The sequence below is a fragment of the Prunus dulcis genome, chromosome 3 (assembly GCF_902201215.1).
Source record: "Prunus dulcis chromosome 3, ALMONDv2, whole genome shotgun sequence".
Taxonomy (NCBI): Eukaryota; Viridiplantae; Streptophyta; class Magnoliopsida; order Rosales; family Rosaceae; genus Prunus; species Prunus dulcis.
In genome coordinates, this window is record NC_047652.1 from 17,387,640 (window position 1) to 17,415,393 (window position 27,754).

General features: G+C 36.7%; 6 protein-coding genes across 8 annotated transcripts; 4 read left to right on the forward strand and 2 right to left on the reverse strand.

Annotated features, from left to right (window-relative positions):
• Nucleotides 1-691: 691 nt before the first annotated feature.
• Nucleotides 692-6,699, forward strand: LOC117622316 (protein PAT1 homolog 2-like). The gene is made up of 5 exons (XM_034352960.1): nucleotides 692-1,150; nucleotides 1,843-1,991; nucleotides 2,362-2,418; nucleotides 2,980-3,055; nucleotides 4,105-6,699. Exons 1-5 carry the CDS (start codon nucleotides 1,090-1,092, stop codon nucleotides 6,186-6,188), a joined length of 2,427 nt encoding a protein of 808 aa, XP_034208851.1. The 5' UTR covers nucleotides 692-1,089; the 3' UTR covers nucleotides 6,189-6,699.
• A 600-nt stretch (nucleotides 6,700-7,299) lies between these two features.
• On the reverse strand, nucleotides 7,300-12,533 carry LOC117621443 (carnosine N-methyltransferase-like). The gene is made up of 18 exons (XM_034351924.1): nucleotides 12,315-12,533; nucleotides 11,797-11,869; nucleotides 11,664-11,707; nucleotides 11,200-11,242; nucleotides 10,776-11,000; nucleotides 10,511-10,627; nucleotides 10,179-10,250; nucleotides 9,993-10,037; nucleotides 9,821-9,900; nucleotides 9,591-9,655; nucleotides 9,440-9,506; nucleotides 9,184-9,297; nucleotides 8,615-8,688; nucleotides 8,369-8,466; nucleotides 8,226-8,285; nucleotides 8,067-8,135; nucleotides 7,928-7,981; nucleotides 7,300-7,582 (listed from the first exon to the last, which is right to left on the reverse strand). The coding sequence occupies exons 1-18, from the start codon at nucleotides 12,446-12,448 to the stop codon at nucleotides 7,511-7,513; spliced, it is 1,506 nt and encodes a 501-aa protein (XP_034207815.1). The 5' UTR covers nucleotides 12,449-12,533; the 3' UTR covers nucleotides 7,300-7,510.
• Nucleotides 12,534-13,058: 525 nt separating this feature from the next.
• LOC117622877 (protein TIFY 5A-like) lies at nucleotides 13,059-14,241 on the reverse strand. Of its 3 annotated transcripts, none has more exons than XM_034353675.1 (3): nucleotides 14,042-14,241; nucleotides 13,676-13,760; nucleotides 13,059-13,467 (listed from the first exon to the last, which is right to left on the reverse strand). In XM_034353675.1, exons 1-3 carry the CDS (start codon nucleotides 14,074-14,076, stop codon nucleotides 13,270-13,272), a joined length of 318 nt encoding a protein of 105 aa, XP_034209566.1. In that variant the 5' UTR covers nucleotides 14,077-14,241; the 3' UTR covers nucleotides 13,059-13,269. The 3 variants fall into 3 exon arrangements, with proteins under 3 accessions (XP_034209566.1, XP_034209565.1, XP_034209564.1); XM_034353674.1 differs by having other exon boundaries at nucleotides 13,076-13,467; nucleotides 13,676-13,802; nucleotides 14,042-14,174; XM_034353673.1 differs by having other exon boundaries at nucleotides 13,076-13,467; nucleotides 13,676-13,805; nucleotides 14,042-14,174.
• Nucleotides 14,242-18,377: 4,136 nt separating this feature from the next.
• Nucleotides 18,378-18,743, forward strand: LOC117621895 (early nodulin-like protein 1). The gene has a single exon (XM_034352428.1). It carries the CDS (start codon nucleotides 18,378-18,380, stop codon nucleotides 18,741-18,743), a length of 366 nt encoding a protein of 121 aa, XP_034208319.1.
• A 5,160-nt stretch (nucleotides 18,744-23,903) lies between these two features.
• LOC117622625 (7-deoxyloganetin glucosyltransferase-like) lies at nucleotides 23,904-25,460 on the forward strand. Its single transcript, XM_034353371.1, has 2 exons — nucleotides 23,904-24,432; nucleotides 24,529-25,460. Exons 1-2 carry the CDS (start codon nucleotides 23,913-23,915, stop codon nucleotides 25,458-25,460), a joined length of 1,452 nt encoding a protein of 483 aa, XP_034209262.1. The 5' UTR covers nucleotides 23,904-23,912.
• Nucleotides 25,461-26,047: 587 nt separating this feature from the next.
• LOC117622544 (7-deoxyloganetin glucosyltransferase-like) lies at nucleotides 26,048-27,630 on the forward strand. Its single transcript, XM_034353264.1, has 2 exons — nucleotides 26,048-26,573; nucleotides 26,694-27,630. Exons 1-2 carry the CDS (start codon nucleotides 26,048-26,050, stop codon nucleotides 27,620-27,622), a joined length of 1,455 nt encoding a protein of 484 aa, XP_034209155.1. The 3' UTR covers nucleotides 27,623-27,630.
• The last annotated feature ends 124 nt before the right edge of the window (nucleotides 27,631-27,754 follow it).

The following is a 27,754-nucleotide window of genomic DNA, read 5'->3' on the forward strand; positions in this document are numbered from 1 at the left end:
GGGAGTAAAAGAATAATGTTACATAAATGACTAAATATGTTAATTTATGTTGATTTACTTATTAAATTAATTATTATGATCAACTGTTAATTGACTCTTTTTTTTAAATATCTCGTGACTATGCATTCTCTCATTGTAATAATCTCTTTCATTTCATAATTCTCTGCCTTTTACTTTATATATATAGATATATATATATATATATATATAAATTAGAGTTTTCTTTGCTACCTAATTTCTAGGAAATTAATATTAATATTATACTTGTCTTCCTTACCCAATTTCTCTTGCTTACACGAGACTATTAGCCCTGCCCTAATCATCATTTCTGATTCCCCATCTTGCACGTTTCATAAAAATGAGAAAATTTCCAAGAAAACCAACACTTCCTTTGAAAAATATCGTAGCAAAATTAGAATGTCCACCAAAACGGCACCGTTTCCCATATTCTTCTCAAAATCCTAGCCACAGAGAATATCCTCTCATAACACGATGACGTGTCACCTAATCTCACCGTGGAGCCCTTACATTCTATTTTCTCTCCAAGTCAAGGTCAAGTGCCATTGTCACACCGCGACACGCGTAACTCCTTCATTGGTGGGAAGGCGGACCCGGACCCAAGGATCCATATTGGGCCTCCGAAGTCCGAATATCCGAGCTTTAATACAGAAAGAAATAGTTAGAGCTGAGCCAATCAGAGGCCGCCACTTCTCTCTGCGTGTTTTCTCACCGCCATTCTCTGGAGGAAGCACGTGCGCGAATGCGAAAGTCGTCTTCTTCATTCGCGGTGCTGCAAAATGACCTAACCTCATAACCCTCTCTCTCTACATCCCTCTCTCTTCTGAGAGGGGTTAACCCTTTTTCGCGACCTATCCGACTTTGGCCCTACGATTTCCCTGCTATTTACGCTCCCTGCCATCTCCATTTTTCTTCGCCCTTGTCTCCGTCCACCGCTTAAATCTCCAAATGAAGCCCTCGAGTTTCGGCTTTTTGTGTTGATGCTGATCCGGACCAAGACGACGTCGTTTTCGCTTCTGCACCGGGGCTTCGAATTCTAGGGTCGCGGGCGCTGTTGGTCGTTCTGTAAATATGGAGAGATCTAATGGCGCAGATTTTAGGGACTTTCTCGAGAGTTCCTCAGGTTCATCAGGTTTCTTTTTAACCTTCAAGATCTGTAGTTTTTTTTTTCTTCGCATTAAGAGGTTTTTTTGTACGCTGAGAAAGTGGAAGGAAAGAAAATCATAAATGTTTAAATGTCTTTTTTAGTTTGAGGAAACAAATGGCATGAGATTCTCTTTTCTTTTTCCTATCTTTTCTCACCACAAAATGAAAAAAAAATTAGGGTTTTTTTTTTCCTTTCTGATTGTTTGTTGGGAAATTCTTTCTAGTTGGGATTATGTGTTTTTCTGTTTTAGTTTGGACATGATTTGACGGGTTTGAATTTACCTTTCAACTTGCTTCTGTAGCTTGTTGGGAAGATTGGTATAGAAGTAGAAGTTTGGAGTTGATGATTATGAGCTCTGTCCATGAATGTATTTTTTGGTTGCCCAATTATTTTTGCTGGGACTTCACTTCTTATTGTCAATTGGGTTTAGCTTAATTTTACTTTATGGATGAGTTGCAGCTGTATGACCCTGGCCAAGGTTCTTGTCCTGACTGAATTCATAAGACTAGTTTATGAGAATGATTGAAAATTTAGCTGATATTGTGGTGTGAAATGTATGGGAAATGAATGGTGGGGGTACGACATGGATGGTTCTTTTTTGCAGCTTTACTTGTTTATATATCATTGAAGTAGCTCCCTTGATTTGGATGTCTAACTTTGTTTTGATTGTCATACAGATAATAAACTCTTTGATGCCTCACAATACGAATTTTTTGGTCAAAAATCGGTGGAAGAAGTTGAGTTGGGGGGTTTGGAAGATGAGGAAGACAGAAAACCTTTATTTGGCCCTGTTGATAATGAGTACCATTTATTTGAGAAGGATGAGGTTAGATTACTTTTCCCCGTTAATCTTAATATGACTCTATGGCCAACTGCGCAATAGCTGATTTTGTTCAATTTGCATGTAAGGTCCATTACACCTTTTTACACTTTTTCACACTAAGTATTGTTCACTTGCCACTACAACTGGTGTGCGTATGTTTTGAGTAGTTCATGCTTGAGTACTCTTAACATTATGCTTGATGCTATGGTATGGGCAACCATTTCCCTAATTTATTTTTTTTCATTGTGATGAAGTTTGAGTTTATTGTCTATTTAGTATAATGAACATATGTTGTAGGCTCTGTATTGTTGACTTTTAGCTTTCAGTGATATAAAACCTGTTTATTAACATTGATATTTATTTTTGCAATTAGGGTCTAGGTTTGGGATCTTTATCTGACGTGGATGATCTGGCAAGTACTTTTGCAAAGGTGAGCTTTCTTAATTTTGATGATTTGGAAGCAATTTGAGTTTGTATCTACATGACATTTAGTTATGAGATACTTTAATCAGTATGTTTTTGCTCATATGTATACAAGCATGTGATTGAAGTTAGGAAATTTTCTTCAATATCTTAATATATGTCCTACTTTTATTTGTCTTGAGATTCTATTTCTTATGCTGCATTGCTGATGATTATATCAAAGAAAAGACTAATGATACAGCTATGATTTTCATCCAGAATATTATCTGCTGGTAGTTACTACTCACTGATGATGGTTTTTACTCAGTAAATTCACTTGTTTGAATGTACCAGAATACATTTTTTTTCCTTCAATGTAACTTTATGCGTAATTGTGATTGCTATGATCAATGAATCTGTTTGTCTCTCAAACTCAAAATTTCAGAAGTAGCAGTGGTTTTTTTTGTTTTTGGAGAATGTTTTGTCTTTTGCTCTCTGTCGTGTGCATTTTCATTATATGTTCATCTTCATTGTCCATTCTGCCCCCCACTAATTCTTAATGACTCTTTTTTCTTCTTCTTTTATATAGTTAAACAAAGTTGTAACGGGACCAAGACATCCAGGAGTTATAGGAGACAGAGGTTCTGGATCCTTTTCACGGGAAAGTGAGTAACAAACTGTCAACTTTTGTTATGTTATGATGATGCCTAGGTTTGTCGTGCTTGCGTTCTTGGTTTGGATTTATTCCTTTGTCCAATTATGTGATAAGCTTTAAAATGCTGTTGACCTCATTTGAGACTGTATTCTTATGTAGCTGCATCTCAGTCATTTTAATTGTAAGCAAAAATTTTATGTTGGTTTCGGAAGACTTCCGTTGCAATTTTCTATTTTTAATGCTAGATAATATAATTAGCAAAAATGAATTAGTTGAACATGCACCTGCATAGATTGTATTACCTCTGTTTACAATAGAGGAAGGACGTATTTTAGTCTACAGTGCATCGAATTGAAACCTGAATGCACTTATGTTAGCAGAATATTAAAACGAGAAAAATTGTACAACTCTGCCTTAAACTCAATGGTTCTTTTACCTTTAAAAATTGGTTTGCAAATTTTTTGTTATTATTTAATATCTAAAATACTCATCCTGGTGCTTCCAAGTTAACTTCTTGGGCTATTGGCTTTATTCATTCTACAATTATGCTCTAGTTTTTTTTCCTTAAATAAACTCTTAATGTCAGATCAGTCTCAAATGCTGGATAATTAGCGCTTTGATTAGTGTATGATTGAAGTTTTATTAGCATCTAGTAGAAGCTTTTGTCCTATTTATGACATGATAAGACTGGGTTCTTCTAGATTTATGTGTGGAACCAGCATTTCGACTTGCATGCTGAAGATTTAATATAAAGATTGATTTAGTTGATTATTGGCTCTTTGTAGTATACAATGTTAAAATATCCACAATATAAAAGTAACTTGGCCAGCCAAAAACAGTAGCAGTTAGATTGAAAGTCATTATATTTCTTTGGTGTTGAACTATTAGTATGGTTATTATACCCTCTCCTTTGATCTCAATCTAAATTAAATCACTTCTTTGGACCTCATGGTGTGCTTGATTTCTTCCATTTTAGATGTAATGTAAATAGCACTTATCCCCTAAAACTCCAGCTTTCGGAATTTTATCTGTGTTTTATTAACACGGAGTTCTGTTCAGGTTCATCTGCTGCTGATTGGGCCCAAGATGGAGATTTCAGTAACTGGTTAGATCAGCATATGTTTGATACAGAAAGTTCCCAGGAAGGTAAGAGGTGGTCGTCACAGCCCCAGCCTTCTTCTGCCCGATTTTCCGAATCAAAACAACCAAAACCTTTGTACAGAACATCCTCATACCCCGAGCAGCAGCCAGTCCAGCATCACTTCACCAGTGAACCAATTTTAATGCCCAAATCAACGTTCACATCATTCCCACCTCCTGGAAACAGGTCCCAGCAGGGTTCACCACACCACCAGCTGAATATTTCTACTCTTGCTGGTGGTTCCCAGTTGCCCTTTTCTGCCCCAAACCTTTCTCCTTTATCTAACTCTAATCTTCTTATGGCTGGTTTACCTCATGGGTTGCATTATGGAGGGAACATGCCTCAGTTTACCAACCCTGGCCTTCCCTTCAATAGCAGGGCACAAAATCATTGGGCCACGCATTCTGGAGTTTTGCATGGGGATCATTCCAGCATCATAAACAATATACTGCAGCAACAGCACCCTCATCAAAATGGACTTCTGTCCCCACAATTACTGTCAGCTCAGCAGCAGTTACAACAGCAGAGATTGCACCATTCGGTTCAGCCATCTTTGGCCCATTTTGCAGCAATGCAGTCTCAGCTTTATAGTACCCATCCTTCTCCATCACATAAGGGAATGCATGGGTTGTCTGACACAAGAGATCATAGACCTAAACATAGAGGAAAACAGCGTTATTCTCAAGGCTCTGATACTGGTAGTCAGAAAAGTGAGAGTGGGTGGATCCAGTTCAGGTCTAAGCACATGACATCTGAAGAGATAGAGAGTATTCTTAAGATGCAGCATGCTGCGACACATAGCAACGACCCCTATATCGATGATTATTACCATCAGGCAAGTCTTTCAAAAAAATCAGCTGGGTCGCGGTCAAAACACCCTTTCTGCCCATCTCATCTGAGAGAGTTCCCTTCCCGAGGTCGTAATAGTACTGATCAGCATACTCATAGTTCTGTTGATGCTCTTGGAAGAATTCCCCTATCTTCCATACGTAGGCCTCGCCCCCTCCTTGAAGTTGACCCTCCCTCTGGTTCTGGTGATGGCGAACAGGCCTCTGAGAAGCCTTTGGAGCAGGAACCAATGCTTGCTGCTAGAATTGCCGTTGAGGATGGCATTTGTCTCCTCCTTGATGTTGATGATATTGATCGACTTATACAACATGGTCAGCCCCAAGATGGTGGTGTTCAACTCAGGCGAAGGCGGCAAATCTTGTTAGAAGGGTTGGCATCATCACTTCAGCTTGTCGATCCACTTGGTAAAGGCACCCATGCAGTTGGGCTGGCTCCAAAGGATGACCTTGTGTTCCTACGGTTAGTGTCTCTTCCTAAGGGCCGAAAATTCCTTTCTAGGTTTATTCAGCTTCTCTTCCCCGGTAGTGAGCTTGCCCGTATTGTCTGTATGACAATATTCCGGCATTTAAGGTTTTTGTTTGGTGGCCTACCATCTGATTCTGGAGCCGCTGAGACAACTAATAATCTTGCAAAGACAGTTTCTACGTGCATTAATGGTATGGATCTTCGTGCACTAAGTGCTTGTCTCGTTGCAGTAGTTTGTTCATCAGAGCAGCCCCCACTCCGACCCCTTGGAAGCCCTTCTGGAGATGGGGCCACTATTATTCTAAAATCTGTTCTTGAAAGGGCAACTGAAATCTTAAGTGACCCTCTCGCCGCTGGAAACTGCAGCAGGCCTAACCGTGCCCTTTGGCAGGCATCCTTTGATGAATTCTTTGGTCTTCTTACCAAGTATTGCTTGAGTAAATATGAAACTATAGTACAAACAATATTTACACAGCCTCAGCAAAGCACAGAAGTTATTGGTTCAGAGGCTACCAAGGCAATCCATCGTGAAATGCCAGTGGAGCTTCTACGTGCTAGTCTTCCTCACACTGACGAGCGTCAACGGAAGCTTTTGTCAGATTTTGCTCAAAGGTCAATGCCTATTTCTGGTCTTAATGCCCACGGTGGGGGTGGAGGTCAAATGAACTCTGAATCAGTGAGGGGATAGTTGAGAACTACAGGTTTTCCGGAAGGTTTCTCAAAAACATGATCTATCATTGGTGGTTGTGTGCATTTCAGATGCTTTCACAAAGTGAATCTGCTTGAGAGGAGGGATGTGGCAGTACACAACCGTATGCATTTCAGATGCTTTCACAAAGTGAATCCGCTTGAGAGGAGGGATGTGGCAGTATGGGGGAGTGCTTCCTTGTCGAAGTAATTTTAAAGGCTTCGGTTTTATTTGTTGTTAACTACTTTTTACTGTTCTGAAAATTAAGAAAACATGTGATGCTCATTTTGGTGAATTCATAGTCAATGCATAAATGTGTATTATGATGGGAATGCTGGATGGAGGGGAGTTTGAGTCTGGAAGTTGGTTCTTCTGGGAGCTTTATTTTGGTGCTCTGTGTTGAACTGGAAGCATAGGGATAGAATGTACAGGGTAGTCTTACAGAACCTTCAAAACTCCTTTTGTTCCAGCTCATTTTCAGATATTTCATATTCAGTTATTGTATCTGTCAGCATGATCTCTCTCTCTCTCTCTCTCTCTCGCGTCAGTTATTTTATCTGTCAGTTATTGTATCTGTCAGCATGATCTCTCTCTCTCTCTCTCTCTCTCCCTTCCCTTTTGGGTGCCCCGCAGCATTTATCATTTTTTGTGGGTCTTTTTGGTTTTTCGCCGTAACAAATATTCTTGTTTGGGCAACACACGTATATCATTTTTCAGGTAAAGTTTGGAAAAGAAATTGTTCACAATAGTAATTAATTTAACCTGAGGTGGGAAAAGATAAAGGAAAGGGTAAAGCTTTTATACGGAAATTGTGACAATAATAATGCTGGGGGCGTGCACCAATTTGGCTTGGATTGTAATAAATTTTGAATTTACAGTTTTTACATTTGTAAGGTATGAATTTAATGATTTTATACATGTTATAATTTCAGGAAAGAAAAAAAAAATTATAGCTTCGCCTATGAGGCTTGTTCCCTGACAGGAATGAATTTATTTCGAGAATAAGGCATGATATTAATGATATTAATGTGTTACAATTTGAGTTGAAAAAATGTATTGTGCTCTTAGCTTCCGCCGGAAGGAAAATCTAATTTTTAATAATCAAGAACAATTAAAAAAGAAAGGGTTGCATTTAGCCACGATCTCAATAACTTTGCACATCTTTAAAAAAGCCTTTCAATCAGTCACAGATAATTAGACAACTGCACTTCGTTAACATAATGTGTGGTGAATTACCACGAAATATATATATTATATATAATGATCAACTTGACAAAGACCTAGTAGCTAGCTAGCTAGCAAGCATGTGAAATGTTAAGCACTTAAGGAGTTGCTTGCTCCGTTGCTATTGCTGATCTCTTTCTCATTGTCCAAAATGCAGCATTGTATCGGTTCTGCAAGGAAAAAGGACCTTAAGTTGATCGAAGCGGCAAAGGTATATAAAAACAACAACCCGTCGGCTTTGAAGACATTTCAAAGTCCTAAACAACTTGAGAACTTAATCTCTCTTTAAATATTGGTATGATAATATTTTAATATCTTTAAAACCAGCAGTATTGTTTCTGATCAAATTGTTTTGGACCCTACCTACTGTATAGAGCAATGCCCCTACAAGGGGTGCATCTGAAATTACCGGTGTCCAAGGATATAAATGCAAAGCTCCCACTAGAGATTACTACAGTAAGAGGGGGCTAAAAAGAGGGGAAATAAAAAAAGCCACTTCATATGGTAGGACTTACTTGCATCATTGACTTAGGATTTGTAGTGTAGGTTGTCTCAATGGTCCTTTCCTTCTGCAGTCCATGAAAGAAGTCAATTTATACGGGTATGATCATCCAATGATGCTAAATCAACAAGACAGAATTGGGATGAGGTTACCTCAAAATGAAATCCATAGTGCAAAGCAACCCTCTTCACATCCTCCAAACTCAGTTCAATGGACATTTCCTATAAAATGAACAAAAACAATTTTAAAACACTGGCCCTTCCTAAGAGCATGTGAGAAAACGAAATGTGCTTTATTGACAGGAAGCTTACATCATCTTGCCCATACATCTCAGCAAAGTGATATAGTAGTGGGCCCATATTTATCCAAACCTGTCATCCAATCAATTAAGGCATTAATAAAGCTATAAGACGGGAACAAAATTAAAGTCATCTGGATTGATTGCGGAACTTACTCCACCATCTTTCAAGATTCTTGATATGATTTCAATGTATTCGACAATGTTGTGCGCCGTGTCAATAAAGAAGCAGGTCACAACTGCATCCCAAACACCTGTATGTCATGTGAATTACTATAGACGTTAATGATAAATCTCTCGCGATATTTACTACTACTAGGTGCTCAAAATATCTAATCATTAGCATCAATTACAATGTTTAAATATAAGAAACCCACAATTATGACATAGAGATTTCCTTACCTACTTGGTTTGGATCATTATAAACCTCAACAAAGTCACCACCACACATGGAAAAGCCTTCGGTAATCCCTGCACTGCTTGAAAGAAAATCTACAATTATTGGAAAACAAATCCTAATGGAAATTTTTAGGAAAACAAAATTATACTCGAACAAAAAACAAAGTATGCCAATGTTTTATAAATCAATTTATCAAATTTCAGAATAAACTTTCTGGGATGTTAAAATTTTATCTTACAAGTGTATTAATCATACTACAAAAAGCATATCATTGGAGTAAAATGGAGATCTTTTATATGGTCTAGTCAACTGTGACGGTATAAGCAGGGGAAAAATTGCAAGGGGAATGTTTCTACGAGTTTTACTACAACTTAATGGCAACCATTGTCAACTCTTTCTAGGCCACTAATAAAACTGATGTCTAAGAGAACAGCATCCATTCAACTTCAATGTAACTCAAAGGTTCATGGATAAACGCCTTCAAAGCTTTTAAAGAACTGAAATTATGCCAACAAATGACACTTCCGTAGCATTACTTCAAAGAAAAGAACCTAAGTAGCAGCATCAATACCTTGCTGGATGAATATCCGGTACTGAAACGGGACGAAGTTGGTCACTATCTGAAAGTGAATTGCAATTGCTGTGGATCCAAGGGTATATTGTCCATTCCCCAGCAGTTCGAGAACTGATAAACCAAACAAAACCATCTAAGGAAAAAAAAAAAAAAACAGAATAGAGAAGGAAAATGAAATATATGGGGCAAAGAATTTATTGCTAAAAATTAAAAACTCTCTTCCATGGTAAGAAAAGGGTCATGACATCCTTACTGATTGAGAATAAAACTTGAACATATCATCATGTAGTATGAAAATTCATTTCCCTGGCTTATGAAACCTGTATAGAATTTGAGAAACAATAGCCATGAGTATGAATATATGGAAAAGCAGAATTCTGAGCAACTGAACAATGTATACACACCTAGACATGAAATTTCCAAAGCCAGTCGCCCAAGTCCAGCACCAGGAACTAAACAGGCAGGAGGACTGTTCAACATAATTTACGATTAGCATATACAGTAAAGTACTAGGAATAAAAAAACATTCACACACTAAGAAATAGTAATTTGTTCTTTACAACGGTCAAGAAACAATACAACGACAGGAAGACACATATGAGAAAATAAAACCAACAACAGAAAATAATAGTACCTTTCCTTAGAGCGATCAGCAAATAGTGAATCAAGTTCTTCAAGTATAGGCTTGTAGCACTGGTCGCGTTCTTTCTGTCCCTGTATTAAATATAATCACAGAATAAAGTAAAACTTGGATCCACAGATGAGATAACCTTGAACCCAGAAATCAATGATAAATCATGAAGTACCTCTGCCGCCCAGTCTCTAACTATGTTTCGTACAATACAACGAACCTGTAGGGGGGAAAAAGAAAATAGGATATTAAGCTTAAATTTGACGCATGTACTGGTTGTATTTCTTCTTATTTAAAGAAAAAGAAAAGAAAAGAAAAGAGTCTCATTGAACCAGATTTCCAACATAAGTGACCAACATACCTTATCAACATCAACTAATGGAACATGTAATTGTAATGATGGATCCAACCACGTACGAGTTGGCGAGGACACCTGAATTTGTAACACCAAGAAAGATACAATTATCAATTGAAAAATTTAGCCAAATTTTGAATAATGGAAGGATAAAAAATTTAAAAGCGACACATACAGTGCATTTAGAAAGTAAGTAGTGGTGAGGCACAATGTGGTCCCAGTTGATTAAATTTTCAGTATTTAATACCCAGAAACACATTAACTTAGTTCATATAAGTCAAAAACATGTTCAAATAAGTTGTAAACTATTACAGCTAGAAATAAACCAAAACTCGTACATCTCCATTGGAATCAATGGCATCATTCCCATCACAGTTATGCATCTCTCTGTTATATTCCCTGCCTGAATTGTGTCGCTCAGTGATGCAATCACAATGACCTTCATTGTTTACTTCCTGTGGTTATCGACAGAGGTCAAATTTCTAAATGAAAAAAGACATAGATGAAGCAAACTATGCTTTTTATTATTATTGAAGATGAAACCTTATACAGTTAATTATCATTTATGAATAGCTAACGTGGTCATGTAAGTGTTACAGAAACCTTTTTGGTAGTCACCCCTATTGGTGTACTGCAGACTGCACTGCTCCCTTCCCCACAACAGGCCTGATCTGAGTTGGAGATATGCATTCTTTCACTTGTGGAGTTAGACTGAGAAGAGCAAACACTTTTTACTCCAGAAACATCATGGTTATATGAGACGCGTTCAAGATGTGGGCCATCACGGACATCCATGTCCTGGCTCAAATCAAGCGGGGGTTCAAATGCCTGCAACGTAATATAATTTGGGGAGACAAAAGAAGTCAAGATACCTTAATACCAATTACACCAGTTTGAGGAATCGCTCACATAATGTCAGTCCTTTGAGAAGTCATGAAGTGTTGCAATATCAAAAGGTCATCAGAACATCATTTAAGTGAATCAAGGTTTAGAAAGAAAACAAGATAAGAGGGAAGTTGGAACTAACCTGAAGCATGCTAAAAATGAAATATGAATTTACTGAAATGCACCTGCACAATTAACAGTCAGACCAATTGCATTACTTTAAACTCTTTTTTTTTTTTTTTAATTTTATCAAATTTATATTTGAACAGAAAGCCCCTAAGCTATTTCACAGAATTCGTTACAACATGTTATTATGTTGGCATCCTTAGTTCAAATAAATAAAGGCACCAGCTATTTTTAAACACACTAAGATTCTATAATACTACGGCATTGTGTTAATTAAGCAAATTCCCCCACATTTACCTAGAAAATTGGTCATAGTGTTAATATTCTAAGCTTTACTAGCTCCACCATTAAATCTACATCATAGGCACTGTGCCAATACACGTTACAATTTAGAATCATATATGTGTCAGTCATTGGATTGTTATCAAAATATTAGATACTTAAAAACTAACGCGATGAAAATACTCGAGGAGAACTTACCGTCTTAGTCTTTGAAACTTTAAAGGGTAGTGGGACAGTAAAGCCTGCAATAAAAATAGAAGATAGTGTAATAGCAACTCACTTACTCTAACCCAATTGGTAGTGAAAGATACAAAAGAACTTATATTAGTACCTTATGGGAGGGTGGAAGTATTTTAAAAGATCTTTCATATCTTCTCACGTCCTCTTCTGCTGCCTCCGGGTAGCTGTATAAACCAAGTCAATGCCAATACATCAGAATTCAGAGAGACATTTGACATCTATGTGACAAAGGGGCACAATAGGCTACAACACCATACATGATCAAAGGGGCTCAAAACCATAGCAGAGCTAGAAATTGAATGAAATTATGATAAACAAGCAAATAGACCAGAATATAAAAAATATATATTTCAGATGAAAATGTGGCAATCATTACAATTGTGGCAATGCTAAAAGCAACAGCAAGCGTTTTATTTTATTTTATTTTTTCTTCCAAACATTTAAAGACAATTTGTACAGTACAGCAACCATTAAACTCAAAGCTTGTGTTTTGAAACATGTTGAAATTAATAACAGTGACGAAAGCATCAAGCTTTAGAAATCATATAAGAAAATCAACAAATTTGAAATCAGACTTGAGTGTTTAAGAATTGAGAGAGAGAGAGGTACTTGAGGTAGGCGCTGATGATGCGCCTGAGCGATTTGACTTCGAGGGCTTCTTCTAGCTTCCTCTGACGACGTCGTTCGTCGTCTTCGTCCTCTCCTCGATGCATTTCTCTCTCTGCAGCTCTGACAGACGACATAATACTGACAAACAAGCACTGTTGGGTGTTAGTGTTTAGCTTTTGCTGGTGACTGACTGACGAAGAAGAGAACCCCTCCGGCTCCTCGTATAGTCAATTGAGGATGATGAGTCACACATAAAAATGTATACTCTTTGATGGGCCCGGCCCAACATAAATTTGTACGGATACCAAAGAATTGTTAGGTGAGAGAAAATTATTGGGTATACTTAAGTTAGTTGTCGTGCTCTGTTAAACTTAAAGCACGAGGGTGGAATGGGAGGTTATAGTTAGAGGGTCTTAATTATCGTCTGATTCGGACTCAAGTGCAGAGGTATTATTGAATTGTTAGATTGAACCGTCTCACTGTAACTCCTCAATATAGTCTCTCATTGAATATTAAAATTTGTATATCTAAATGTCGGTCATATGATCCAGTTATTTGTAGGGTGAATTCATCTTTTTTTAATCTAAGTACATCCTAATTTCTCAAGTTGTTATATGAAAATTCAATGATTTACAATTAATTATTAACTGAAATTAATATTCTATTTGGGCAGTACTAAAAGTTCAAGAAATGTTCATCAAAAGCAAAAACAAAAAGAAAAAAAAAATCACTTTTTCCAAATGAGGGAAAAACCACCTAATTATTTTCACTAATAAGCCAATTACTTGTGGCAGTAAAACTTGTACATTTGGCAATTTAGCATAGTGAAAAAAATGGGGCTGCATAATCCATGTCACGTTGGCCTTGACATTATGGCATACATATTAAATCCAAATAAGTGATCTGTGGTTAAAACTCATTAACTAATTGCAGCAAATGCTATAATAATAATATGCTATTGTAGGCTGTGGTATGGAGAAGCTTCTTGACTTCTTTTCTTCCTCTTTTGGAGAAAGCTCTGAAGAGACCTCTTCATGGACACACCTGGAGGCCCATATATTTGAGATTGCAATGCAAGCAACGCTGCGTTTGACACACTTGATATCCCCCTTTCTGCCATATCTCCAGCTGCCAACAAAATCATGGCCCTAGCCTACATGAAATTAAAAAACTTTTAGTTGTTAAACAACTTGATAGTTTTCTGTTATTTCAATGAAAATTTTAAATTATGTTTTATTTGCTTTAGTTGTACGAAAATGTGTAGCATGACTCGATCTAGTCAGTGATCTTAACATCACAAATATAACATGTCAGACTATCTAGTGATGCGGAAGTTAGTTTATGAGATCATCATCAAGTACCTGAAGTTCAGTCATGTCGCTAACGAAAACTTGGCCATTATAAAAAATGGTAATTTGCTGCTGCTGGTCCAGAGTCCAGTCGCCCCTAAGAAAGATACGGGGGAAGAAAAGAGATGCCAATTGAAATCTCCTTTTGGTTCCCAACATTTATCAATTCAAAATTCAACGAACACAACCAAAACAACACTAGAGAGAGAAGAAGAAGCAATGATCATTTCAATTTATTGGCATGATATATAAGAATGAAAGAGCTCAGCTTTCTAAATCGTCCACGCATGCATTAACAATTAACAATCACTCACGTGCGGGTGCGAGAAGCTGTTATAGCATTTGTGTAGGAAAACATAGTGGCATTGATGAACTTACATTGGAGTTTCCAACGGCGGTGAAGGAGTGGGCATCGGAGAAAGGCCAAGGTCCAAGCTGCAGATGCTCGACAGAGCTAGAGAGAGAAGTTAAAAGCTAAAAATGCATTTGAAAAACCAAGAGGAGAGAGAAGTAGTAGGATACGAAGGGAGAACTTTTCAAGGCCATATTGAGGGAAGTGGCTGTTGGATAAGCCAAGCACCAAATGCGCTTCAACTATCGTTGGAGGCATTTCCGCACGTGGTAAACGATATACACGTGTCAAAAAATGCACTCACACACACTCTCTCTCTCTCCTCTGAACTTTCACTAAATATCTTCTCCACATGCTCTTTGGTGTTGGTGGCTGCCTTTTTGCCTTTCAAACTCCTTACTATAAAAGGAAGGCGTTGCGCCTTATGAGGAGCACGATTTTCTAAAGATGCTATATGAAATGTGGTTTGCTCACTAGAGATTGAGACAAAATGCTCAAAATTAAGATATTTCATTTGCTTAACGAATAATGCTTGATTTCTCACCCATTATCATCTATTTATCTTTCCGTTTGACGTGGTCTAATCATATTATTGCACGTGAATATTTTTTAATCGACTCATATTTTATATTTTTACTTTTTATGTGACTTAATTATTATATTATTATACGTGTCTATTTTTGCAAACGAATTTCGAATATCTATCAACAAAAATATCTATTGATTTCTTCTCTCTTTTTAAATTCATCAACACCAAATGATTCAGACTTACTCGATACTTATAATATAATTGATATACGTGATTTTCGAATGATTGCATTATGATTAGGAATTATTTAAGATTTGTATGCAATGGGAAAGAGAGGACAAATAATTAAGCAACATAAAAGGAATGGGGATGGGACTTGTTCCACAAAACGTCCTTCTCATACAACATAGGCATTGCGGCTCACATGCAACATATCATCACATAGTACTTAATTTTCGCAGTCACACTCAAAGCCAATTTGCCAACGTGCACCTAATTAACTACTCTCCAAGGAAAAGTTACTCTCATTCAATTTAGGCACGTGAAATTGTCGGCACGTGCTCAAATTTACTTCTGTTTTGCCCTTTTCGTTACGAAAAGCATGAGTTGAAGGGCCATAGCCCCAGTCATGTGCGAATGGAAGTTGGAAGTCTTATGAGATGTTGCGGCTTTGTTTGGTTTTTTGCTGGTTTTGAAGGCAAAATGAGATTTTAAAGCAAACCACCATGGTTGTAGGGAACGGCAGATATTTTGGTTGTGGTGTGTGAAAAATGTGATATTTCCTCTATTATAATATGAAGCCTTGGAGTATTTTTGAACGTTTGTTATATATGTCACACCATCTATGCACATGCCATGCTTGCTTGTTGTTACGGATTTCAACTGTTCCTATTTTGGGTTCGTTTGAGAGTGATTCTGAATAGGCCAAAAAACACTTCTATGGAGAATCAGTTCAAGTGGATTTAAGTAATTTTATGAAGAAACACATAGAAGATATTTATGCCCAAAATCACTTAAAATTACTGCTAATCTTAAAAGAAAAGGACTACTTCATGATATCATATATGCTCATTTCATTTCTTTTCAACTCATTCTTATTTCCAAATCGTGATTAGTCTGATTTTCTCTAATTTTATTATGTGCCGCCCCATCATAATCTGATTTTATCTCATTATAATACTTGAAATGCCTTTAACGACTGAATTAAATTGTATTATATCTTGTAATTACAACTACACATAGGTGCATGTGCATCTAAGTTTTTCTCCATGCTCTGGCTTTCTGGCTAATAATAAGTGTAGCGATCATAGCTTCACAAGTGATATGATATGACTACACATACGTGCATTTCGCTCACGATGAGTCATGATCAAGAATCAAAATATTAATAATTTTTTTTGTTTTTTGTTTTGTTTTCTTGAGTACGCTTGACTTGAAACAGTACAATAATAACCTTGGAAGATAATTACAAACCAGAATCATAATACTTGCACAGGGATAAGTTCAGTAAAGCTTTGCCTCATCGAATTACTGGCTCATTGTACGTATATCAGTAAGGTCTTTGGACCACCCTATATTATTAACATATATGCATAAGCCAAGCAAGAACAATTATTTAGGCATTGTTTCATGCACTCTTCAGCATCCAAAGACGTGAAATATTCATGGTAGTTTCAACCGCACCATCTTCGAAACCCCATCTCCTTTTCCTCTCCAAGTGGCTGACTTGCTTGTGTACTACTCTCACAAAACAATTTTGTTTTCCTCACACACCCTGCTGTCCTGTTTCCTTTGCTCCATTCCTCGTGTGACTTAGGTGTTATAAAAAATAATAGTTTTCCTCTTTCCGTAAAGCCAAATGCAAAACATTTATATTATAAATAACATATAAACAAATTGGAAAGCTTTGAAAGTATAATAAAATTGAAGAAAACAAAATAATAGGTAAGTAAAAGGAAAATAAATAATAAGTAAGAAGGTGAGTTTGGTATCAAAGACGCTGTCCTAAAGTCTTTGTAGCCTCCCTACGTGCAGGTACTGACGGTCTACAAGACTCCAAGATACGACCCATTGTACACAAACTCAAGATCCGCTATGAGCACGTTCACAGACAGATATATGTATCCAAGTCACATAACCATTGCCCAAAATAATAGTATAATATAAAGTAGAGAATATATGTAAAAGTAGACAAAGAGAGAATTAGAATGTGTATGTGATATTCTGATAATGTATTGTGTGTTTATTTAAATGTGAAGGAGGAGTGACCTTTTATAGACATTCAAAAACATGTAACCTTCACCAACCATAAAAGTTCACCAACCAAAAAATTAAGGTATTCACCAACCAGAAATAAAACATGAATATTAAATATTTATAACCCCCACAATAACTAAAATAAAACAGCCAAAATAATTAAATAAATAAAAGGGCTCTTTAGTTTTAACCCATAAAAAACTTAACTAATTTGGAAGAAAGATAATTAATTTTGCTTAATTAATATTAAACCAAAGTCACCTAATTTTACCAAAAGGACATCCAACAACCCTAAAATTACTACATGTGCCATTGTGCTTAACTGTCAAATACAGTTTAAGAAGAAGGGTAGAATTGTCTTATCAGTTGTTATTTTTTACCTGACTCAACGAATCTGGGCATCTCTTTGGGCTAATCCAAAATAGTAGTTTTTTCCTAGGTATTAAAACTAAAACCAAAATATCCAATATCTTACAAACTAATTAATAAAATTAATTATGTCTAAAACCTAATTTTTCTTAAATAAAACGGTTAAATTTTTAAAACCTTTTAAAATTCCAACATTAGGTACAAACCCTTTCTAACACTTGCAGATTGGAGATTCAGAAGCTCTGCAAAACCCAAAAAGGTCCACATGGATTCTTTTGGGCCTGCCAGTTAAGATTCCAGTTCTCACCATTTTCGATCGGAATACATAAGCTTTAGTGTACCTTCTGAAGAGATATCCATATATCAGAGTTTTGTCAAATACATAATAATTAAGAGAAATACTTTGTTCCCTGCTGTACATTATCATCGAGATTCAACCCACAACCTTCTGAGTGTTTGCTAGATTCTGTGTCCCTTGAAAGATACGTGCCAATATCCAAAATCTGAAATTTTTGGGCTCATCTTCCCATCCAAGAGAATATTACTTACCTTCAAAGAGGAATCATGGTGGAGATATACAAGTCCTCTAGCAACACCTTGAATAATATTGAAGCGTTTAGCCCAATATCAAACACCGCTCTTCTCATTGGATCTAATCAATAATACACCCATTGCCATTAGAAATGAAATCAATAGTCCCCCTGAGTTCGGCATACTAGGATAGGAAGAGCTCAGACATTATCAATGATACTGAAGAAAGATTAGGTGACAATGAGAAATTGCAGCCAAACATAAAGGGCCAGTGAAACTAACCCAATAATATCATATCCAAGCTTTTGTTGAGCTTTACAAGATTCTTGGGTTGGAGTTTGGAGATCAACAGAATCTCATTCTTCAACTCGTCGATGCCTTGCCCTGAGCTACTACTAGATAGTCATTTTCGAAAAATCAGCCCAGGCGGTGGGCGCCCAGGAGCTAGGCGGCAGCCTAGGCGGGTTCTTTTTTATAGATGTTGTTTTTGATGGACTCATTCTTCAACTCTTCGATGCCTTGCCCTGAGCTACTAGATAGTCATTTTCGAAAAATCGGCCTGGCGGCGGGCGCCCAGGAGCTAGGCGGCAGCCTGGGCGGGTCTTTATTTTTTTTTATTTTTATATAAATAGATATCGTTTTTCTGGACTTAGATTTCAACTACCAAAGACTCGGTGATGGTGGTGACCAAGGACGAGTACGAAAAATGCCATTCTGCTCATCCCATCTTCTTCTCCAACAATGGTGTGACCGCGTTCACATTGCACCGCCCTGGTTTGTTCTATTTCATTAGTGGGGTTTCTGGGCACTGCGAGAGAGGCCAGAAGATGATCATCAAGGTCTTGGAACCAGCAAGCCCACCTCAATCTGCTGACCAGAACGAGCAAAAGAATGATGCTGCAGTTGCAATGGCCGCCATCACTTCTGCAACTCTCATGTCTTATCATGTCATTTGTGGGGGTCCTTTTCTTCTAATTGCAGTGATCAGTGATGGTTACTATATTTTTCTTTTGGTTTGTTTCAGCACGGATACTCCGATTTAGATCCGAATCCTCTGTCGGATATGCTATGATACGAGTCGTCAACGGATACACTCTGTGATGCACGGACACGTGTATCCGACATTCCGGAGATACTCGTTTTAGAGGTTTTAAGAGGGAAAATAAAGAGGAGATAAGCTTGAATTGCTGGTTGAAAAATTCGAAGAGTTTGCCAGCCGTAGGTCTACTCTGCACGATCATACTCCAACACTTCTTCTTCTTCTACTGTATCTTTATCTTATTTTTATGTTATAAATATTTTGATAATATATATTTTTAATTGTCGAATCATATCCTAGTTTTTAGATATTTTATGTATTGCTTTTTGTATTATATTACCGTATTCGTATCCGTACTTTATAGGTAAGTTGAGATTAAGAGGAGTGTAGGACTGGAACTGATTGAGATACTAAAAATAAATTTGTTTCAAGTATGATATTTCTATATTGAATTATTATTATTTTATTATTTTATCATTTTTTTGGGTACATATTTGTTTTAACCTCTTGAACATATTATTTGCATCCATCTTAGTACAAACAAACCATAAACGAGATAACTCTCGGAAGTTAGGATTATTGGTTTGAGACTTGGATTTAGGGTTTCGAATACTAAAATAATTTTCCATCATTTTTAAATAATTGAAACCATATTTTGAAATAATTTTGGAAAGTTAAAATAATTTTAAAGTCTAATAAATTATTTGAGATAAATAAATAAAATAAATAAGTATTTATTATGAAATTAAGTAATATCTTAGTCTTAGTTGATTACTTTAATTACGATTTATTTAGTGAATAATTAGTAATTTAAAATTAATTATAACCACTATTAAGAAAGATAGTTTTATCTCCGGTCATTTGATTACTATAACCACTATCAAGAAACCAGACATGATCATTCCTTTGTTTTGTTCTGATGCTGCTTAACAAGCATAGAACATATTTCCATTACCTTCCTTTTCTTCAGTGAATGATTTCAATGCGAAATTTCAAACAGATCATTGATATCGTTGGTGTCAAGGGACAAATACATAGCAACAGCAGCAGCACTAAGACCTTCCAACCTTGGAAAACAAAGCAAACAAATTGTAACCAAATCCGAAACCAACTTTAAACTTTTTTGTCAAATTAGGTACATATGTAAGATTGTCCAGTAAGAATGATTGCATATGTAAGATTGCACTCCATGTTAGTCCTCAAATTTTCCTTTGTACCATATTTGTTTTGTTTATATACTGTGATCATAGAATGTGCATGGGTGAGAAATGCATCTATGCAAGCATAGGGGTCGATCAAGACATATATTTATCATTTAATTAGTTATTTCATGACATATTGTTATTTTCTTATTTAAGTGGTTTTTTTAGGAAATTTTTTATTATTTATGTGAGATTTTATAATTAATTAGTTTACTTTTGGACCAAGTAGCCTTGGTGCCCAAGTATTGTAAGACTTATAAATAAGGCTAATATAATAGTTGTAGGGGAGTTTTTTGATGATTAATAAAATGGTTTATTTGTGGCATAGATTTACTACGATATATGTGAGTTTGCACTAGCCCTAGATTTATGTGCTCGTGTGTGTTGTTGGACCAGGCCAAACTCCTTCATCAAACCCTTCTTCCATTTTTTTAACGTTACTTTTCTGGTTGATTCATTACTGATGTAGGGTAATTTCACCTTCTTTCTAGGCATGGCTCTCAAAGAAAATGAAATGAAAAATGCAAACTAGGCATTTTGTAAGTTTGCTTAACAGAAAAGCCTATTCTGAGTTCACTCACCCTGTTCATCAAACCCTTCTTCCTTTTCTTGAATGCCGTTTTTCAAGTTGAGTCATTACTGATGTCTGTTAGTTCACTTCTTTCTCGACAAAGCTCTAAGAGAAAATGCAAACCTTTTAAGTATTTTATTTTGGTGTATCGCTACGCGGCTATACGCTTTAAATATATTTTTATATTGCAACAACAATAAAAATATGGATTATCTGTATGCTTATCTTTGGAGGTGCCCTTTATGAACATCCCACATCGAAAATCCACAGTCCTATAAAGGTCTTTATAAACAAAGCACTATGATGGGTTGGTAAGTATGGCTAACATTGGTGAGTTGGGCCATTGGGCTTGGCTATAGGCTTGGCTTCGAATTCCGTGTTGATTAATAATAATTATTTTAGTCAAAAGACTTGGGCATTGGGCCGCGTGGCTACATTTCGTCGGGAGAGGTTTTAATTACTAAAACATAACTACTAATCAAAGTAATTAAAAAAGAGAAATACATATTATTCTACTTATTTAAAAAAAATAAAAAAATAAAAAACTGAGTCTAGCTGTGCGGCTATACTATTTTTTACAAAAAAAGGACCCCATCGATTAGGCACCACGTGTCAGAGCAAGTCTACTTTAGAAAAAAAATGAAAAACAGAGTATAGCCGGGCGGCTGTACCTTTTTATTTTAAAAAAAAGGACCCTCCAACGAATAGGCGCCACGTGTCAAAACAGTACCGCCGCACCGCTATACTATTTAAAAAAAAAATTTTAAAAACCTCTACCGACGAAATTAAAATTTTAAAAACCTCTCTCGACGAAATTTCGTCGGTAGAGGTATATGCCGGCAAACATTTGCAAGATTAGACTTCTCCAATGATTAGAGGTATATGGCGGCTGTACCTTTTTTTTTATTATTTTTTTTTTAAATGACCACCCTCCAACGATTAGGCTACTTAAAGGGTATAGTAGCGTGCCTAGGCCTCTACCTGTAAAATAGTATAGCCGTGCAGCTATACATTTAAAAAAAATAAAAACTGAGTATAGCCGTACAACTATACGATTTTTTTAAATATAAAAAAAAGGGGACCCCCAGCAATTGGGTGGCACATTTAGAAACAAGTCCACTTAAAAAATAAAAAAAGGGACACAGAGTATAGCCGGGTGGCTGTATGTTTTTTTTTTTTAAAAAAAAAAGGACCCAGCCATTAGACACCAAGTGTTTAAAAAAAAGAATCATTCCCAAACGAGTGCTTGTTGATTTTAAATTATATTTCAAACTTCAATTAGGGCACGTGCTATTTTCTTAACCAAGAAACTCAATTGTATGATTAGATCGAAATTAGGTTTGAGTGTAACAACATTAGGTCAAAGTTGAATGCATATGACTAGACCAAAACTTAATTAGTCCAAAATATCTCACATGTTGAAACGATACTTGAAGGTACGTATTATCTAGCTGACCTTGCCTTTTAAGTCTAATTAGAGTTCGTTTGACACATTTAACTTACGTGATTAGACATGTGTGATTTTGACACATCCAACAATTGAATGATCTAAAACTAATTTGCCATAGAACTTAGGATTCTGACTGTTGGCTAAAGCCGCGACATGGAGTCCCAAGGTGATTATAAATAACCAAAGGCTCAATTCCCTCTCTGTTTAGCCTATATTTGCAATCATAATTTACTTAGTCTAAAACCAAAATTTGCCAACCTTAGTGCTAATTGCTAAAAATGCATATAAAGTAGGACGCATGAGAGGAGCAAAAGCTCGAAAGCCAAGCCTTATAATTTGGCTATGATCTAGATGCAGCACACGCATCTGATGTGTCCCATCACAAATTTTGATTGTCACATAAAAATATAATGCACCACCCACAATTTTGTACAAGGTGGGCTAGCTTTTTGAGAAGGATCTGGCTCTTGTCTTCTTGTGTGTATGAATTGGAGGGAGTTGCACCCTCTTATATTATACTATAGATTTATTTGGTGTCTTGATTTTTGATCAATAATAGGGGAGCTTTTATAAGGAGGGGATTATGTTAAGGGAGTGTGTATTGAGGGATTCAATCCATTCATACAATAACATAAAGAAATTGTTGAACTTTAACATTTTCATTAGGCGTGTAGTTCAAGTGGTTAAAAGTATTTACTCATGCATTTGAGGTCTTACATTTAATTCTCCCATCTCTCAATATCGTTTGTAAAAAAAAAAAAAAAAAAAAAAATATTGATCGGATGGTTCAAGGTTTAGGAGCTTAAGAATAAGTATGAAATTGCATTCCCATGTTTGATAAGTGCATCCTTACCTAACACATGGGTATGAACTTCCCATGTAGGGGAAATTTCATACCATTGGCTCACTTTGGAAATTTTTCCCTCCATTTGGGAAAATATTTAATGCAAATTGTTTTTGAACTAACTTACTCCGTAAAACTTTTAATAATACAAAATCAAAGGTTGTTGGAAAAATGAACAACTTTTCATTTATAATATTGAACAAATCTAAACATAGGAATGAGTATCCTCCTTTTCCATCTTGTGAGATTAACATGAGAATTTCATTCTTAGGAAATTCAATCCGCGGATCAAACAGGAACCTCATACCAATTACAAACCCTTATATGCATTGAACCAAAAAAAAAAAAAAAATGTTTTACACTTTTAAAGTTCGGCCTACTATTTTTTCTAACTCATTGGCCCACTCTCCCTCACTACTTGGGCTAACTATAAACCACTCCCTTTTGGTCTGCTCCTTATTTATTTATTTATTTATTTATATATTGTTTTAAGCTCCTACTTGAAATTTTGTTGGTTAATTTTTTTTTTTTAATACAAGAAATAATCTACTTTAATTTAATCTAAATTATAGGGAGAGGGATTTGAACTCGGGTGCAAAGTGGAAAGCACATTCACTCTAGCTAACTTGACTAAACCTATGTATGTTTATTCAAGTTAATTAACATGAGGAAAAAGAGAAAGAAATTTGGAAAAATAAAGTGTTATACTATTCAGTTAAAAAACTTGTTCATTGAGCGGTTGCATGGCTAAGTACAGTAGGAAGTTGGAGAAATTAATTGAAATTTTTTAACCTTTAATTATATTAAGTAATTAAATTTTGTCAAGTAAGTAAGCTTTGGAATATTCACAACATTTCTTGAACATTCCTTTGTAAAACAAAACAGAATATTCTTGCCTGCAGAGACGAACTTAAATACTAACCAGCCGGCCGTTGTCATCTTGTATACAATTCTTTTTTTTTTATTACTTGCCTCAGGCGTTGACTCTTTCTTCACCTTGTTCATGTTTAATTAACAACATAAATATTGCTGTTAATTAGCCTATAAAAATACACATATAACGTACAACTTACAAGCATACACTCTCTGATATACACAATCTTAAAATGGGTTCTAATTCCAAGCCTCATGCTGTTTGCATTCCAGTTCCAACTCAAGGCCATATCAAGGCACATCTTAAACTGGCAAAGATCCTCCACCACAAAGGCTTTCATGTAACCTTTGTCAACACAGAGTTCAACCACAAGAGACTTGTCAAATCTCTAGGACCCAACTCCCTTGACGGCTTGCCCGATTTTCGATTCGAAACAATCCCGGATGGCCTTCCGGATTCAGATGAAGATGCCACCCAAGACCTGACTTTGCTTTGTGATTCCATCTTGAAAAACTTCTTGGCACCTTTTCTTGACCTCCTCACAAAACTCAATAATGATGTTACATCAACTTCCAACAATGCTCCTCCTCCTGTGACTTGCATTGTTTCAGACCCTTTCATGCCATTCACAACCCCTGCTGCTGAACAGCTTGGAATTCCTGTCACTCTCTTCTTTACTTTTGCAGCAAGCAGCTTCATGGGCTTCAAGCAATATCCCACTTTGGTGGGAAAAGGTCTTGCACCTCTCAAAGGTGATATATTTATTTGATTTTTATGGTTTTTTACACTAGAATTTTCTACACATGCAAATGACACATTCCTTCAATTGATTACTTGCGTTTTTGTAGATGAGAGCTTCTTGACAAATGGCTTTCTGGACCAGGTGATAGATTGGGTTCCAGGAATGAAAGGTATTCGTCTAAGGGATCTCCCAAACAACTTCATAACTACAAATCCCAATGACAGCATTTTCAATGGCATCCTTGAAGTAATTGGAAGACTTCATAAAGCTTCAGCTGTTTTTGTTCATACTTTCGATGCGTTGGAGCCAGATGTTTTGGATGCTCTCTCATCTATGTCTCCACCTGTATATGCCATTGGCCCTCTCCAATTACTTCTCAATCAAATACCAGAACACCCTTTGAAGTCTCTTGGGTACAGCCTCTGGAAAGAAGAAACTGAGTGCCTCCAATGGCTAAACTCCATGGCACCAAACTCGGTTGTTTATGTGAATTTTGGGAGTATAACGGTCATGACACCAAATCAACTTGTCGAGTTTGGCTGGGGACTTGCAAATAGCAAGCTTCATTTCTTCTGGGTAATTAGGCCTGATTTGGTTATTGGCGAGTCAGCGATTTTGCCACCGGAGTTTGTGGAGGAAACTAAGGAAAGAAGTCTAATAGCAAGTTGGTGCCCACAAGAGCAAGTCCTTAACCACCCTTCAGTTGGAGGATTTTTAACACACAACGGTTGGAATTCAACGATTGAGAGCTTGTCTGCAGGAGTTCCTATGTTGTGCTGGCCATTCTTTGCTGATCAGCAAACAAACTGTCACTATACCTGCAAGGAATGGGGCATTGGGATGGAGATCAACAATGATGTCAAGAGAGACGATGTAGAGAAGCTTGTTAGAGAGTTAATGGAGGGAGAGAAGGGTAAGAAGATTAAGAACAAGGCCATGGAGTGGAAAACACTGGCAGAGGAGGCCATCCGTCTACACGGTTCTTCGTCCACAAACTTAGACAATTTAGCGAATCAAATGCAATCAAGAAAAAGCTAGATGTTCTCTGCATCCACAAACTTAACAACATCATGCTCTGCAAGCCTAGAAGTTATTGGTTCAATGAACTGGCAACATGTTTACCATCTTCAGTTTTTGTTCAGCTATAAGTTTTAAATTACTGAAATATACAAGATAATATTGAATTGGAAGAATGCAGAGGAACCAAATATTTTAGCAATGAAAAATGGTAACCAAACATTGTAGCAGTATACAGAATTGAAGATGCCACTAATTATGAGCCGGCTTTAATTTTGAAGGTAAATGAATCAAATTATCATACACTATCTTCCTGATATTTACATCACCAAGAAACGAAAGTCTAAGTCTAAAGTCTCTTTGTATTGATCAAGAAGTTTCCTTCTTGTCTGGATCAACTGAATTTTCTTTGCCACAGATATTTGTAAGCTGGAAAAGTTGACTATCTATCAAAAAGTGGCAACCACAATTAATTTTGTGGACTATTAGTGATGTAACAATTTATACCATAATTTTGTCTTGATCAGCTTTCTTCTTTATCTCTGGTTATCTTATATGCATAGATAATCTGCATTTGCAAGCACTGCAATACAAACACAAAAGCTAAGATGGGTTCCAAAGAAGTAGCTTCTAAGCCACATGCTGTTTGCATTCCACTTCCTGTTCAAAGCCATATAAAGGCAATGCTTAAATTTGCAAAGCTCCTCCACCATAGAGGTTTTCATATAACCTTTGTTAACACAGAGTTCAATCACAAGCGCTTTATTAAATCTCTAGGACCCAATTCCCTTGATGGCTTACCTGATTTTCGGTTCGAAGCCATCCTGGATAACCTTCCAGATTCAAATGACGATACCACACAAGATAGCATTTTGCTTTGCGAGTCCATCAGAAACAATTTTTTGGCCCCTTTTCATGCCCTCCTTGCAAAACTCAACAATGATGCCATAGAAACATCCAGCAATCCTCCAGTGACTTGCATAGTTTCAGATGGTCTCATGTCCACGTTCACAATCACAGCTGCTGAAGAAATTGGAGCCCCTATAGTGTTGTTCTACACTATAGCTGCCTGCAGCTTCATGGGAATTAAACAATTTCGCGCTGTGGTCAAAAAAGGACTTGCTCCACTCAAAGGTGAAATATATAACTACTAATTGAAGCAATTGTTGTTTAACTTAGTTAAATCTTAAATGCTTGTTTCTAAACATGCAAATGAAACGTTTCTTCAATCGAATTTCATTTCTACTATTGCAGATGAGAGCTGCTTCACAAATGGCTATCTGGACACTGTAATAGATTGGATCCCAGGAATGAGAGATATCCGTTTAAGGGATCTCCCGACCTTTGCGCGAAACACAAATCTGGATGACACCGGATTTAACTTCATCATGGAAGAAACCGAAAGAGCTCATGAAGCTTCAGCAGTTGTTCTTCATACTTTTGATGCCTTGGAGGCAGATGTTTTGGAAGCTCTCTCGTCTATGCTTCCCCATGTGTACACCGTTGGCCCTCTTCAATTGCATCTCAATCAGATACCAGAACACCCTTTGAAAATGGGATACAGTCCATGGAAAGAAGAAACTGAATGCCTCGAGTGGCTAAACACCAAGGCACCAAACTCAGTTGTCTATGTGAATTTCGGCAGTATAGCAGTCGTGACACCAGAACAGCTTGTGGAGTTTGGGGGGGGACTTGCAAATAGCAAGCTTCCATTCTTTTGGGTAATTAGACCTGATCTAGTTGTTGGAGAATCCGCTATTTTGCCGCCTGAGTTTGTGGCTGAAACTAAGGAAAGAAGTCTAATAGCTGGGTGGTGCCCACAAGAGCAAGTCCTCAACCACCCCTCAGTTGGAGGATTTTTAATGCACAGCGGTTGGAATTCAACAGTTGAGAGCCTTACTGCAGGAGTTCCTATGCTCTGTTGGCCATTCTTCGGGGACCAGCAAATGGACTGTCGCTATACTTGCAATGAATGGGGAATTGGCTTGGAGATTAGTGACGATGCGAAGAGGGAAGAGGTAGAGAAGCTTATCAAAGAGTTAATGGAGGGAGAGAAGGGTAAGAAGATGAAAAATAAGGTCATGGAGTGGAAGAAACTTGCAGAAGAAGCTACTGGTCCACATGGTTCTTCATCCACAAACTTAGACAATTTAGTGAATCAAGTGCTATTGAGAAAAAGTTAAGATGTTTCCATAAGAATATTGATCTTATTAATTATCATTTCCATTGCCATTGTCTCAAATAATCAACTATGTGGCAATATATATGTACTACTGGTATGTAACCATGATGCGTACTATATCTAGAATTTTATT

What these genes read in the sequence shown, in the direction of transcription:
- LOC117622316 (XM_034352960.1), top strand. Translation starts at nt 1,090, where the DNA reads ATGGAGAGATCTAATGGCGCAGATTTTAGGGACTTTCTCGAGAGTTCC. An exon ending in GAGTTCCTCAGGTTCATCAG is followed by an intron (nt 1,151 to 1,842) that starts GTTTCTTTTTAA and finishes ATTGTCATACAG; the next exon opens with ATAATAAACTCTTTGATGCC. An exon ending in TGGATCCTTTTCACGGGAAA is followed by an intron (nt 3,056 to 4,104) that starts GTGAGTAACAAA and finishes AGTTCTGTTCAG; the next exon opens with GTTCATCTGCTGCTGATTGG.
- LOC117621443 (XM_034351924.1), bottom strand. Translation starts at nt 12,448, where the DNA reads ATGTCGTCTGTCAGAGCTGCAGAGAGAGAAATGCATCGAGGAGAGGAC. An exon ending in ATCATCAGCGCCTACCTCAA is followed by an intron (nt 11,870 to 12,314) that starts GTACCTCTCTCT and finishes TGGTTTATACAG; the next exon opens with CTACCCGGAGGCAGCAGAAG. An exon ending in TTTGGAAATTTCATGTCTAG is followed by an intron (nt 9,507 to 9,590) that starts GTGTGTATACAT and finishes AATTCTATACAG; the next exon opens with GTTTCATAAGCCAGGGAAAT.
- LOC117622877 (XM_034353673.1), bottom strand. Translation starts at nt 14,076, where the DNA reads ATGCCCACTCCTTCACCGCCGTTGGAAACTCCAAT. An exon ending in CCGCCGTTGGAAACTCCAAT is followed by an intron (nt 13,806 to 14,041) that starts GTAAGTTCATCA and finishes GGGAACCAAAAG; the next exon opens with GAGATTTCAATTGGCATCTC. An exon ending in GCGACATGACTGAACTTCAG is followed by an intron (nt 13,468 to 13,675) that starts GTACTTGATGAT and finishes AATTTCATGTAG; the next exon opens with GCTAGGGCCATGATTTTGTT.
- LOC117621895 (XM_034352428.1), top strand. Translation starts at nt 18,378, where the DNA reads ATGGTGGTGACCAAGGACGAGTACGAAAAATGCCATTCTGCTCATCCC.
- LOC117622625 (XM_034353371.1), top strand. Translation starts at nt 23,913, where the DNA reads ATGGGTTCTAATTCCAAGCCTCATGCTGTTTGCATTCCAGTTCCAACT. An exon ending in AGGTCTTGCACCTCTCAAAG is followed by an intron (nt 24,433 to 24,528) that starts GTGATATATTTA and finishes GCGTTTTTGTAG; the next exon opens with ATGAGAGCTTCTTGACAAAT.
- LOC117622544 (XM_034353264.1), top strand. Translation starts at nt 26,048, where the DNA reads ATGGGTTCCAAAGAAGTAGCTTCTAAGCCACATGCTGTTTGCATTCCA. An exon ending in AGGACTTGCTCCACTCAAAG is followed by an intron (nt 26,574 to 26,693) that starts GTGAAATATATA and finishes CTACTATTGCAG; the next exon opens with ATGAGAGCTGCTTCACAAAT.